The sequence below is a fragment of the Amblyomma americanum genome, chromosome 8, assembly GCF_052857255.1.
Source record: "Amblyomma americanum isolate KBUSLIRL-KWMA chromosome 8, ASM5285725v1, whole genome shotgun sequence".
Taxonomy (NCBI): Eukaryota; Metazoa; Arthropoda; class Arachnida; order Ixodida; family Ixodidae; genus Amblyomma; species Amblyomma americanum.
In genome coordinates this window covers 13160407-13175811 of record NC_135504.1, presented here as the reverse complement: position 1 = coordinate 13175811, position 15405 = coordinate 13160407, and the positions used below count along the sequence as shown (strand labels likewise).

Genomic DNA, 15405 nt, shown 5'->3' with positions numbered 1-15405 from the left:
GAACTCTAATAATCGGAAGCGCACGCGGCCAAAATTTAGTGGATCGGCTATTTTGACAAGATATGCGCTCTCTTCTGTTCTACCAATGGCTAATCTTCCTAACTAACTTTAAAATGTGCCTTTAAAATAAGCTACGAATCCATGTTTATGAGTTATATTGATGATTAAGTATACAGCATAAAGCGACAGTATATATTTATTTACAGATACTGCCCAATAAAGAAGACCAAACAGATGGATGCATTTGTACAAACAATTTTTGTCATTAACATAAAAGAAAATTATGCTCTTGTGCTTGACATATGCAACAGAAAAAAAGGGAAACAAAAATGAGCAAGCTGGCATTTCAGTACTGCAAAGTGGTGGCCTTAACGCATTACCACCAAAACTGTGCAAAGCCGAAATTAAAATTTAAACCTCTGAACTGCACTACATTTTAGTACAAAGCTGCATTCAAGGTACAATTCCCACCGTCCTCTTCTGATTTTTTACTTGTAGACATAGTAATCTCTCTCACCGCCTATTGATGAATGCCTCCGCACCTGTGGCTGCTACCACGTGGACAATGCAGAAAAAAAAAGTATATGTTCAGTCTCGCATTGCATCAGTACGTTCAGTATATATTTGCCTGCATGTGTCGCGTTATGATGGCTTGATATAAAATGGTTTGCGGGTGAAAGAATAAAGATGGTCGGCGGTAAGGCGTACCTTCTTGATCTGCACACTGCAGTCATTGTGACAAGTGAGCGAATCCACCTCCGCGGCTTCCCTTGAGCACAGATCCGCATATGGCACTGTTATAAATCCTGCTACTCCTGGCCCACATATCCCTTGTGGTAAGACTTAACTGGGCGTGGCTTTCCGCAGGTGGCTGGCGGTTAACCCGTGAGCTTTTAGATGTGTCATACTATGACAGCAAATCCATAATACCAAAGAAAGCCTCTCATACTGGTACAGCTGTGTAAAAAACTTCCCGTTTCATAGTATAAACTTGGTATTTCCTTACCACACCGCTAATATCTATAAATTTGAACAATACTAGCTTTTGGCGTCAGCGCTTGCATCCATGGCAGACATTGTGCTGCCCTTAAGGCCTAGTGCTGCAGATATCCTATTCATCATCAGTGGCCCTGCTGAACTCTATGTGCAGTATGACTCCGTCAGTGAAGTGGACTAATAATCTGGCTTATGGATTGGCTTATGGATTTTTTTTGCGCCTCCTCACGGCAGTCAAGTGTTTGATTGCTCTGTGCAAGCTGTCGGCAAGCAGTTGCTCTTCTGATGTCATTCTGAATCTTGAGGTTGCATACAGGGGTAAACCCGTATATGAGTTCTGCGCTTCGAAAAATTCACTTTCTATCCCACCTGACAAAGCACATTTAAAAAAAGGAGAATTCACTGATTATCAATAATCTAAGCTGGTATGGAAGGAGGCTTATGAATAATTACTAATTTCTCACGGTTCTGCTTATTAGTCAGTGTGCATCTGGAACCATACACAGTCGCCCAGCCACTCCCGTCGCATGCACACAAAAGCAATACAGGCGAGGAACCTTGACAGTCGAACGGCTTTTATTTACACGCGTAAGCAGCATTTTTCTTCACCATCGTCGTATTGTCTGTTTAAACAATTCACGAAACAATAACCAGCCTTCTTCGGAGACGCAAAGGGCGAAAAAAAGCCTCCTTAGTCGAGAGGGCTTTATTGCAAAGCACAAATCTGCGAAAAGAAATAAACTGTTACAGTGAAAATCACAACAAAAAAAAGCATCAGCATCAGCACATCGCTAGAGGGTCACGCCTATTTGTAGACTACCGAACGATTTTTTTTTGTTTTAAGGAGGTTAATTCATCAAAGCAAGCACAAACTGAACAATTCATTGGGAGGAACGGACCATAAACGAATTCAATGAAAAACTATGCCCACTGCGGCACATAGTGAACCTTCAATCGCTTCTGGTAAACAGTGATGCAATGGTAGTGTTTACTAATATCAAATAGTGATTTACTTAACGCCTTTAGTGAGGACTAATCTTGTAGGATTCATCGAACCACTTTACATCTGCTATAATGCAACCTCACTTTGTACGTGCGTTGTTTTTGTTATCGGTGTGCATCAACATTTTTTCTCCGCGTGGCTAGAACACGCGTAAATCGTTCGCAGAATGCATTACGGTACACTGACGTCATAGAAAACACCCTTTCACTAAATCTCAAAGCGATTGATACAGTTTCTGCGGGATGCACATGTCACACTGTTCCCGGCACCATGTATAGTTTCGTCGTTCCTTGAGACTGCTGCAGGTAATTTGCTGTCTTCTTGGAGGCAATGAACCATGGTGCCACAAGACCGCTTGCATGTGTCCCTCTAGGATCAAGCTGATATTAAGTGAAATAGCTTCCCTGCTCTATGCTACAGTTTCGGCGCTTTTTCTTCATGTGGGTCACACCTTTGTTAGGTTATTTTCCTAGTCGAACAGTCCGCGACTTTTTTTTCCTCCGAGCAGTGACCTGCCGCCAGCAGCAGATGTAAACACAGAGTGCTTCTCGGTTGTAGCTAGCTCCTGAATCACAGTGGTGGGGTATTCGTCGAAGGAGCTTGTTTTGACGATGAGCAGAGTCGGACCACTGCGCATTTGCTGGTCCTCGCGTTCGTCGCAAAAATGGCGAAACTAACCCGTGGCTGTAGTGCTTCTGTGTCATTGCGCAAAGGTTGTTGCCTCTGGCAAAGCAGTGCATCACACGCGCAGTGGGTCAAGACTGCCCACGGGCTCGCGAAAGGCTTGCGCACTCGTCTTGACTACCCTAGCAATAATTTTTTCTTTGGGTACTGTTGAAAAACTGTCCATGCAAGCACCACTCAGGTGCGCCTGTCTTTAATCAGAAAATCCCGACCTTGCGCGCCTTTGGTACGGCGTGGGAGGACAAGCATTTCTTGAACGCGGCGTGCACGGCGCCACTGTTTGTGACAAATCACTGCAGCTATTCTCTACTATTGTCTCAGCTATGTACCTGTGCACAGGTTACAAATACATCCCAGTTGTTGGCCTGCAGATGAATCAAGTCCATAAGCGAAAATGAAGGCTAATGGTCGCCATGGCGCAGCTACGAGACGGCGCAGCTGTTCCTCTTGAGCAGCGCCTTGTCCTTGATCGTGGGGCTGGTCGGGTACACGGGCAGGGACCGGCGCCTCTTGTTCACCAAGGACGTGTTCAGGTCGTACGGGATCTTGGCATGTACCATAAGCTCTTTGAAGATGCCAAGGATGTTGATGTTCTCCTTAGCCGAGGACTCGACGAAGCCGTGCTCCCAGTCGATGGAGATGATGGTCTCGGCCACCTCACGCCTCACGCGACGCATGGCGGTGGGCAAGTCGCACTTGTTGCCAACGACGACCACGGGAGCCCTGACCGACCGCTGCTCGACGATCTGGTCCCGGATGCGGCGTGCCTCTTCGAACGACTCCGGGTCGTCTACTGCGTAGACCAGAATGAAGGCGTCCGCCGTGGAGATGGCCAGCAGGCGCATGGCCGGGAAAGGGTAGCTGCCGCTGGTGTCCACAATGTCCAGGGTCAGCGAGGCACCGTTCAGTTCGTACTCGCCCGTGTGGAACTGCGGAAGCAAAAAAAAAATAAACATTTGTTTTCTCTGAACATTTGCTTGGTTGCTTGCAACTGGCTAATTGGATAGTGTTGGCAGTCGTATGTGAAGTTATTATTCCGCAGCTCACGTGGGCAGTAAATAAGACATAAATGAAGACTCCGTATTTCTTTCGACCATGTAGGCTTCGGTAACGTGCGCTTAGATCGCCCAGCGGACGTACTTTTTTCCATTTCGCCTATACGAAAATGGGGCCATTGCGGCGGGGATTCGATCGTGCGCCTCACTGCTCAGGAACTGAAAAAAAGATCCACTCAGGCACCGAAGAGGTCACCTAGTTACGTGGGTTTTAGTGCGACAGATTACAATACACCCATCACAAACGAAAGACATGGCTAATGTTAATCATTTAAGCCAAGCCTGTTACAGCGAAGATTCCGTATTTCGGAAGGCCCTGCAACTCGTGCTGGGATATGCAGTTAGTTTAGTAAAGTAATTCAAAAACTAAAACCCCATATAATCGGATTTTATAACTTAGTCTTTGTTAACAACGGTTAGCGAACAAGCACTCGACCTTCATGGTGCCCGAAAATGATGTATACTTTTGACCAACGCTCCATGTTACGCCTTGAAATGTGATGCTGCATATACTGCCTTTTAGGACGAAAGTTGCCTAAAATACATTCCAGCTTTAAGTTAGGCTTTTAAAGTGTTTTTAAAGTTATTATCTCGAGATATGAAATAATTTAAAATACAATGTTCACTACTGTTCAAGTGCCGAGGATACAGTTGCCCGTTTGTTCGACGGTCGTTGGAGAGAGATGTGAGAGGCATTTTCTCCGTAGTGGGTGCACTCAGGCTGATGATGATGATAAACTGTCGGGCCTCCGAGAGCTTTTAACGCTGCATGCTGAGGTCGAACCTGACGAAGATCGGAGATATATGGCATTGCTGGCGTCACGCCTGGCCATGGTGAAAGAGGCAGGCAAAGAGTTATTTCCTTAGCTTTATCAACATGCCTCTACGGCCTCGGGTCTTTTCTAAGTGTTCTTCTTGAGTACGATAAAAAACAACAAACTATTTATTAGCACCCATATAAGTGCATCATTATGGCCACAAAGAAAGCAATGCAGCTTTCGCAGGGGTTTGTCGTTGAAAAAAAATTCGTCGGCGTCCACTTGTGTGGATGATAATCAGCAATTACACACTTGTAATATATTGTATGTTGGGCAGTCCCCTAAGCAAATTGGTTTCTACGAAATGGTGTCTTCATTCTCTCTACTGATTAGTCCAGCTTACCGGCTTATATTACTTTCTCCAAGTTCTCAGACAGCCAGAAGCGAAGGAACGCTTTATGTTCAGCTTGTCTGGTGCTGACTATTCCACTAGAAAACCTGTCTATCTAACGACACATGTGGACACGCATACGCTCCAGCGAAGTCATAGCCCACTTATTCCACTACTGGTTCACACTGGACTCGCTTTACCTGCTGTTTCCTACGGAGCGTGCCCTCAATCTCCACCTTGTGTGCCACCTACCACCCACGTAGTCATCGCAGTGAGGCAACTCTCTCTTGTACACCCATTGTTCTTACGGCACTCCATTGACCTGCACTCTCCGATGGCACGTGGCCTTAATGTTGGTATGTACTACTTAAACGCAGTTCCCATCATACTGCAGTAGTTCCTTATACTATCCGTTATTGCAGGTTCCCTTGTGTCTCGATTGCCTCGCTGACTACTGTGGTGCTCGCCTTCAACGACCGTGTCTGCACCATGCAAAAAAAATGAGGCTCCAAGTGAGCAGCTGTGATGATTCAGCATCTTCTGTTAGAATATTGTTAGACAGTTAACAAGGCACCGATTCCTCTATTTGTCATTCGACCACCCTTCGCAGGTGTCTCTTTCCACTCATTTTGGGCAGCCCGGGGACATAGTAGGAAAGACATCCGCAGCAGACACCAAACAGTCCTCAGTCCCCCTAAGCGACAAGTCACTCCTCCTGGACAGGGTTAATCCCTTAGCTTATAGGTATACCGGAAGGAGGCAAAAATCGTCAATTTGCATCGTGTAAAAGCTCTAGCGGCTTTCATAACAACAGCTGTTATGAGAAGGTTTCTCTGTGGGAAACGCAGTCACAGTCACGGTCGAATGCTATAACCAGAAAATGCCGTGTCGATCCGGGGGTCGGAGCATGTTCTGATGTAAAGCATGTGCGGAACTGAAGGTTGAGCTCTTCTCAATATGCGCCAAAACTGGTCGTGTGATCTACGTTTGCCTGCGAGCTTGGGAACTTACGAGGAGATGGAAGGCGGCAGAGCTACCATTCTCCACTCATTGCCCCGGCTACGAAGGAGAAGGGGAAGTAAAGGAAGCTCCGCATGCTTGAGGGCTTTTCACGAATATTAAAGGAACACATCTGCACAGCTGAACAGAACGTACACCGCCATGTACAGTACGGTGTACACTGCACACATATACCTGCAGGTACAAAGTACTGGTTATTCACGTTAGTCAGGCCAGCTTGCAAGAAGCCGGTAACGAACACTAACAGAAAAAAGTGCGCCGTAATCCATCACCAATGACAACCAAAGTCAGAGGGCATGCATTTCAAGTCTCTACCTGAAATGTTTTTCGATTAGAACTCTTTGCGGAGTGCGGTACTAGCGCCCATACGAAGATTTGTGCGACTTTAGAGATCGCTATGTCAAAGACAAGGTTACTTTAGGCCATTACACAGTCGACTGCACCAATACTTAGTAGGACGCTCTTCATTCACCTCTTACGCCCAGCTGGGTTAAATTTATCGTTACAGTAAGCAATTACTTTTCCTTGCAGGAACAGGCACTCTAGTTAGTAGTGTCGCTTTCCCAGCTGTCCGCAGAAAGGAGTGAGAGATAGGAGTGCTGGCTTTCAGATACTTGCCTTTGGTCTGAATGTAGAGACATGGTCTAAGCCCCGCCAAATTGAGCTAATACCCCCACCCGACGCTTCGCTTAGTTCTCAAGTACCTACCTCTCGCTTGCTCTCTCACGTACACTTCTTGCGTGTGTGTGAAAAAGAACTGCTGGTCAAAGTTAGCACTCCTCATTAAAGCACACGCTCTCATTCATTTTACAAGCGGGACAACTTTTGTTAAGAAAAAAACAATTATTGACTAGAACAGAAAGGAAAGTTCAAAGGTATCTTTTAATGAGGCTCCTGTACCACCCAGAAAGAAACACTGCGCATGAATGCCTTGGGCTTGCGCCTGGCTTGTTTGCCGCAACGTAGGCAGAAAAAAAAAAGGAAAGCAGGCGGCAGCTTCGCGTTCGCACTCTTTGAAGCTCGTTTAAGTTTCGTTCCCTCTCTCACCCACAACCTTGACCTTTGACGACTGAAAACATTTCTCGGGATCTTCACTTGCTTCGTTAGTTCGCTAGGAGGGAATGTTGCCCGTTCGACGAGTGTTTGTTCAGTTTCGTTTGTACCCGTGCTCTGAAAACACCTCAGTAGTGCCAATTTGCTCCGAATGTAGCGGCATGGTCTAAGCCGCGCGAAATTGAGGTAATCCTCCGAAAAGAACGTGCCGAGTCTGACAGAGAGGCGGCAGCCGGATGGAATACGGAAGCGATAAATTCTCTTGTTTGACAGAACATCTTGGGGAGAAGGCGAGGTAGCGCTCTCTCTGCGTAATACTGTTTTGAGGGCAGCCTTCAAACGAGGAACCTAACAATTCGAGCCCGAAACAAGTTTGCAACGACGGAAATCACAAAAAGCAAACAGTAGAGGTGGTTGTAAAAAGCGTTGCGCATGGTCGAAAAGAAAGAGACAAAAGAAAAACCTAAAGGACGCTTAAGCTTTGCCTTTGACGAGATCGCGGTAAAGTTATCAGGTCCCTTTCGCATCGCCTACTCAATTTCCTAATTCTTAATTAGCATATTGATAAGTGCTCGTACACATCAGTACATGTCTTTAAGACACTTCACAAAGTCAGAGATCACAGCGCATTCCTTAGGTACTCGCTTATTCAGCACGATCCAACAAGCCATTGTGGCCCATGGTTAAGGTGCCGGTCTCGCAATCGAAAGGTCTTGGGTTCCGTTCGCATGTAATTCACCCTAAGTTGCTTTTCGCTGCAATTACTTTACAATGCATGTTTGCATGTTTAAGCGATTCTAGGACGTTTGCGACCAATCCAACTTCTCTAGCACTACTTTATCTCACTTATTTTCTTTGCTTCCTTGGGGTTTTCGCGTTGCAACAACATCGATGACAACGCCGCCGCCGGCTTTTCTGCTTCGCGGCGCCCTTAAGGCTATCACGTTCAAAATCACGGCACCAGACTAGTAAAAACATAATTAAAAATAACGATCGAAATAAAGAAAGGTCGACGTTCTATTCAAAATGTCGAGGAAAAGGTAACATGAAAGGAAAACATGGAGAAGCTGAAATATTGTATCATAAATACGACTCGAAGTTTAGCTCTGCAGAATATTTTTTCTCAACATGAGAAGTACAGGCAGCATGCGGCTCTGAGGCAGTTACAGAATGGTTGAACTTCCCATTTCATTTCCCCCCCCCCCCCCCTTCCTTCCCTTTCTTTTTTGTAGCCATTCGAATAGCATGTACTTGTGCTGCCGGTAAGGGACATAGACAGAGGCCGAATATAACGCAGATTGTCTTTGAATAATAATAATAATAATAATTGGTTTTTTGGGGAAAGGAAATGGCGCAGTATCTGTCTCATATATCGTTGGACACCTGAACCGCGCCGTAAGGGAAGGGAGAAGGGAGGGAGTGAAAGAAGAAAGGAAGAAGAAGGTGCCGTAGTGGAGGGCTCCGGAATAATTTCGACCACCTGGGGATCTTTAACGTGCACTGACATCGCGCAGCACACGGGCGCCTTAGCGTTTTTCCTCCATAAAAACGCAGCCGCCGCGGTCGGGTTCGAACCCGGGAACTCCGGATCAGTAGTCGAGCGCCCTAACCACTGAGCCACCGCGGCGGGTTTCTTTGAAGGCCCGAAATAAGATTGTGCATATCCTGCTCATTTGAAATACGCCGCATATACTATAACAGCGTATGTCCTATCATGCGGCCGGCTGAACAAGCGCACGGAATATTTAGCTTGTGCGTGTGTCTTGCAGTTGGTATTCGCAGATTATGCAAGGTGGCATTGACTTGCTTCAGATATGTAATGAGGTTCTCCAAAGCGGATTTGCATATCATGCAACCTCCATTTCATTAAGAGCATTTGACGAATTAAAATGGTATTCGAGCCCTTGTTCCTGCGAGCTAGGACGGTATTGCGATAATCCTGTTTCCTGACCCAACTTATTTCACTCAGACCCGAGCTGCACGTTGCACTGATTTCATGCTCTCATTATATTTCCTCTATTACTCTTCTATTTTTGGGAGTACGGCTTCTGGCGATAAATCTGCTCCTTGCCCCGAGAGATAAGACCTTTTCGGTATGCGCCGCATACGGGGAGAAAATTGTGTCGACATATCGTGCGCATTAATGTGAACATTGGGTTTAAGTATTTTCAGTTGCATTTATTTGTTCAAGTCGCAGGTAAGTTTTTTTTGCACCTATTTAATTCCTTTAGTAGAAGCAAAATTTTTGAGCTGCAGGCTCTAATGCTTGAGTCCAAATTTTCAGGTCGCTTGTGTGAATAACTCTTCCTCATTACGTGCCTACCCTTCTCAGTGGCGCAATGTGAGCCGTATTCTTTAAAGGGACACTGAGGAGAACTCTATCATTTTTTTTTGTTAGCAAAATCTGATAGTTCGGCATTTCATGGCTTTGTTGCCGCTTGTCCGGGCGCGAAAGATGCATTTATTTCAAAGAAATTTGGATTCGAAGATGAAAAAGTTTTTCCCGCCGCTCTGATTCAAACTCAGGGAACTCCTATGACGCCACGGCAACTCTTATGACGTCTCAGAACGGAGTGACGTGATACGTGACGTAAACGCAGACTCCGTGATTTCTGACAGCTAGCGGTACGGTGCGCAACCTTCCTTTGCCCGCCTCAGAGATTGGTGGCTTCCATGAAGTCAGGAAAATTCTTCCAAGGTGGCGCCTCTTGTCCTAGGAAGTCATCACGCTTGTACTTGCGAGATTGGCCTGTGGCGGCGACACCTGTATTTTGGTTCTTGCTATTTTCTACCTTACAAGAGCTTTGTTTTCAGTAAAAGTGGCGTTTTTGTGATCAGGAGCTGCTATTCTATCGATACAAGCCAACTTCAATTCCTCCTCAGTGTCCCTTTAAGATAGTCTAGTAAGTTTGTTTGTAGCCCGGGTTGTCTTTTTGTTTGCTAAATTAAATTCACAAGCAGGCCAAAATCACCTGATGCCTGATATTACAGCCCTGAGGAAAAGTTCTTTTCCTCAAGGGTTCCTAAGATATACTGTTAGTATACGAAGGACGCGTTACAATCGAGGGTAGCTCATGGACGTGCCTGAATTTTTATTACTGATGGTGATTATGATGATAGATTTTTATGGCGAAAGGCCAATTGGGGTTAAAGAGCGCCATGTCACAAGGCACTTTTCTTCTACTCAAGGTGGGGTCAAAGACCCATGTCCAAAGCATTTAACCCTAAATAAGTCGAGCACCAGACCAGGGGAAAGCTGGTACCCATTGTATCACCGGTGGGTACCCGGCGGCACTGGGGATCGAACCCCGCACCTCCCGAATATGAGGCAGATGCTGAGACCGCTAGGCCACTGCTGCGGTGAATTTCAGTTATTACCCTTGGAGAGCTTGAAGCTTCGCAACATAATAGTCGAGTTCTGCGCACACGTGCTTCCTGGAATTCATTTGCACTCATGTTCATGTGTGAGCATGAGGCATGTGCTCTCGTACTTGTGGGTAATGGCCGGGTAGCATCTGACTGAGTGGGTTCGCAGGTGTAAGCATAAGAAATGAATGAAGAAGGCTAAACTAGTCTGACTTCACTCAAATTATGTTTGCGATGTGGTTGAAAGTGGCCGACTGCTTTCCCAGCTCTTTTCTCGTTTGTATACATGTCTCAACTGATGCTTTTGCACACACATACCCAACAATTCTGGGCGAGAGTATTTTCCAGCGGAAAAACGTTTATAAGCTCCGTTTTTCATATAATCCAAGATTTCACTATATCAATAAATATATCCGTATATCAACCGATGGCAGTTTTGTCTTCTTTAATTAACGTTTTTGCTATCGCCAAAAGCGTTCCCCATGGGTTCTCTGTGGCAGTCTTAACTGTTCGGTGCGATCGATGGAAACACCTTAAAAGAAAGATTTTGATACATGTAAGAAAAATGTACCATTACCTTTAATATTTCCATAACAGTATCGCACCGTTTTTCAATTTTTAAGAGTTTTGTCCGAGAATGCTGGACAGAGAGGACCTATGACGACGAGCTACTACATCTCATTTCATTTATTCAGACCGAAACAAGACAGAACAAAGGCCAGAGAGTCTCAGCCTACAAAGATCCGGCACCTGAACGTAGCGGGTCTTTCACCGCGCAACCCTGCTTCATATATTGCCTGGACGCAGGGACCGTACCATCGCTCTCTACTGGACTTCATAAAATCAGCTAACCTTTTTACATAAATTTAATCATTACTAAATCTTTCATCACACTTCGTCAATGATTGATGCCCTGTGGCAATAAAACTCGCTTAAAAAAGGCTCTCAAGGCAAACACGTGCACTTTCCACCGCGTACAAATCAAAACAAACCTATCTTTTATGACTGTGCAGGTCACCGCGCCTTCTCCTTTCTCTATCCAAGCTGAGAAGTACTTGCTGAGTTATCTTAATTTTATTTTTCCGGCCAGAAGCGAACACATAGAGAGCGGTCTTCCGGGAATGAAACCGTCTGCACCCTACCGCTGCCTGAGAAGCGAGCAAGCAAGAGAGATAATGACTGGATAGAGGCTTCGGCAGAGACTGGCGACCCAGTTTCAGGCAGCTGCTGTTTTCTCCCGCAGCTGGAGGCACGTGCGCTAGGGTTACAACGAGAATATAATGATGCCGACGCCGGAGATGGGAGCGCAGGGATATAAGTGGGACACCAGGCGAAGTCCGACGGACCACGCGAAGAGAATATAAATGTCAGAAAACAGTTTTTAGCGGACGGCGCGTGTTTACATTCTTAGTGCTGAAACGGGGGATTTCTGCAAGCGAGGATAGTAAAGATGCGCGTCCGTTGTCTGTTTGTGAGCGAAGTTTGAGTGTTGCTAACATATCCTTTTTAATGTATAGAGAGTGTTTCACCTATGATGTGATGCGCCGCACTGCGGTGCATCAGAATACTGCTAAGATATGCTAACCAGTAGGTTGGTTAAGTAATATTGAATGGCTACATTTTTAACTAGTACTGCTACTCTCCTCTCTTATTTCATTTCATTTCATTTTATTACCTTAAAGACCCACGAGGGGTATTACATAAGGGGTGGGTACATATATTTTGGTAAGCAAGTGTTAACACAACGAAACATGATTGGTAACATTATTGGCAAAGTTGGATGAGCATGTGATGGCTGCGATGTCGTTGGGTAGGTCGTTCCAGACTGCTGCAGTACGGGGAAAAAAAATGATGCGGCAAAGGTGGTAGTTCGGGCACGAGGTCGAGAAACTTGAAAAGGATGACGAGTGCGATAAGATATGCGGGCTGGAGAGACGATATAGGGTGCGCGGCCGAGTTAACTATGAAAAAATTTATGAAACAAAGAAAGGCTGGAAATGCGGCGACGAGATGATAAGGGCATTAGGTCGGATTCAGCTTTCAACGCTGACGCACTGATGTCGTAAGAATATGATGAATGAATGAATCTGGGCAGCTCTGTTTTGGACTGATTCGAGTGTATTTATAAGGTAAGCTTGGGGCGGGTTCCATTCCAAATGGATGATGCATATTCTAATTTTGGTCTGACAAGGGATTTGTACGCTAATAACTTCACATGTTTAGGGGCTTGGCGGAGATGACGTCTTAAAAATCCAAGTGTTTCATTAGCGGATGCAATGATGTTCGTAACGTGTGTGCTCCAGGGCAAGTCGCTACACAAGGTAATGCCTAGGTACTTGTATGATAGAATCGGGTGTACAGGGACGTTAGCTATGACGTATGTGAAATGAAGTCGGTTGCGGCGACGCGTGAAGGACAAGATTTACATTTTTGGGGGTTAAGTTTCATTTACCAATTGGAACACCATTCCTGAATGCGGTTAAGGTCATATTGAAGAGATGTTTGGTCAGAAGCGTTATTAACTTCGCGGTAAATTACACAATCATCGGCGAACATGCGAATATTACTAGATACATGCTTTGGTAAATCGTTAATACAAATTAGAAACAGAAGCGGACCGAGGACAGACCCTTGCGGTACACCTGACGTTACTGGGATAGGATTAGAGTTGTGGTTGTTAACGGTGACGTACTGTGAGCGGCTAGTCAAGAATTCTTCTATCCATTTAAACATATTAGAGGGGAGGTTCTAATATGAAAGTTTTAGTAGTAAACGTTTGTGAGGAACCTTGTCGAACGCTTTTGCATACTCCAGAAAAATAGCATCGGTCGGTAGGTTAGAGTCAAGATTAGCATGCAGATCATGAATAAAAATGGCCAGCTGTGCTTCGCATGAGAAACCTTTTCGAAAACCGTGTTGCGCAGAATGAAAAAAGTTGTGACAGTCGAGGAAGCTAATGACATTAGAGTAGATGACGTGTTCCATGAGTTTGCAGGGTACGCTGGTAAGGGAAATGGGACGGTAGTTAAGCAGTGAATTTTTTTTTTACCCGATTTGAAGACTGGAACGACCTTACCGCTTTGCCAATCGCGTGGTAGTTGACCTGATAACAGTGACTGTGAAAAAAGTAAGCATAAAAATTGCGCACAAATATCCTTGTTATTTTTCAAAAGATTTGAGTTAATATTGTCGATGCCGAATGAAGATAAAATTTTTATGGTTTTCATTAGGAACGAAATGCCAGATGACGTGAAGACAACTGGTAGCATAGCACAATTTATCATTGAGGGTGGTGCTGAAAATGATGGCGGTATATCAGTTTCTTCTGTAAATACAGATGAGAAGGCAGAGTTAAACATAGCAGCGCACTCAGCATCAGTAAAAACTGTGCCTGACTCATCTGTGAGAACTATTTCTGATGCGCGATGGGGATTGATAATTTTCTCAGAAATTTCTGGGGTTACTAGTTAGCATATTCGGTAAGTCCGGGAGAAAAAAAGGTAGGCTTGGCATTAGAAATAGCGGCGAGATATGATCTTTCAGCTTCGCGATATTTTACCAATGCGCTACGCGTCCCCTGAGACTTGGCTGAACGGTAAAGGCGCTTCTTTTTGTTCTCCAAATGTTTCAGTGTTTTACTAAACCATGACGTTTGTGAATTAGAACGAAAACTAATTTGGGGGATGAATCTATTAGTTAGACTTTCAAGTTTGTCTTTGAACAGCAACCAATTTTCTTGAACACTGCAGGAATGAAAACGTGACGAAAAGACTTGAAAAAGGCGTGTTGCTCCCCGAGAGGCGCGCAGCTACCCGCAAATAGTACTCATATCAGTTTTTAGAATTTTGAAAACTGCGTACTCTCGACGCTGTGGTGCAACAAAATTTGGCTCTTTTGACAAGTTACGTGCACTGGAGGGGCTGTTCTGCCCTCAAGCTTATCGAAAGCGCCTAATTTGACGCCATGGCACATCCGAGTGGGCCCATGAAATTGTATGAAATGCCTGAAAAAAAAAAGCAGAGGAGGCCTGCTGGTTTCGGCATCTGCCTCATGCGTGGGAGGCGATGGATCGATCCATAGTGCTGGCAGGCATCCACTGGTATTCCAATCGTCAGTAGCTGTTCTCTGGCCCGGTTTCCGGCTACTCCGGGGTAAAATGCTTGGAAAAAGAGCCTTTCACCTGAACTGGTGCAGTTGAGAGAGAGAGAAAGACAAAGGGAAAGGCAGGGAGGTTAACCATGCAGCGCCCGGTATGCTACCCTACACGTGGGAAGGGGAACGGAGGGAGAGATAGAAAGGGGAGAGAACAAAGGGAGATGATCACTTTTCCACATGTTCGTTGGCCGTTACATGGAGGGTACACAGGGCACACACTGATAGTTCACCACTTTGCACTCAGTCCTGAGTTCTTCATGAACTTGAAAAGTGCCTTCAAAGCTGTCTTCTGCGATGAAGGCTTACTCCAAGGATCCAGAATCTTGGCTTTTCTGCAGTTGAAAAACACCTTATGCCAAGGCGCTCGTTGGTCCTAGTTGCCCTTGCGTGAGAAGAGTTAAATCATCAACTTCAACGACTGAGGCCAACACGGAAAATCTCCAAACGAACGTACATAAAACAACGGCACGCTTGCCAGGAACAACAAATCTGATTAGTTTTATGCGAGGCGAAGTGTATAAATGGTGGCCATGCGACGCGCTTTGGACGATGGAGAGCTCGATAGTAATATCCACCACTTTCTGGTTCTTCAATGGGCGCTTAGAATTGAGAGTAAACGAGCTCTGCAATTCGGGGGGCTTTACAGCAATGCAGTCCAGCGACGAGTAGCAGAACGCCCTTGGCTCTCAGCCACCACGGCAAGTGTTTGGAAAGTAGCTCTGATGCTGACAAGTAATTTTTCGGTAAATGTAAATCGTGTTTTATTTCCACGCAAACAAGCATAATTTTTCAGAAATAAAGTAGATGGCAAAACTTTTTCGTGAACAGGCACCTTTGTAGCACCGGCTATTTCACGCTCATGATCCTGTTTTGTGGTCCTTGTTCATTTTTTTATTTATATATAACGAACAATATTGAACACAA

At 45.3% G+C, this 15405-nt stretch overlaps 1 protein-coding gene across 1 annotated transcript in view; it reads right to left on the bottom strand.

Moving 5' to 3' along the window:
- Positions 1-1554: 1554 nt before the first annotated feature.
- The window catches only part of LOC144100048 (GTP-binding protein Rhes-like), a 64338-nt gene continuing 50487 nt past the window's right edge, over positions 1555-15405 (bottom strand). Inside the window, exon 4 of the mRNA XM_077633097.1 lies at positions 1555-3612. Coding sequence (XP_077489223.1) covers positions 3106-3612 — 507 coding nt within the window. The 3' untranslated portion in view covers positions 1555-3105. The remainder of the gene's footprint in view (positions 3613-15405) is intronic.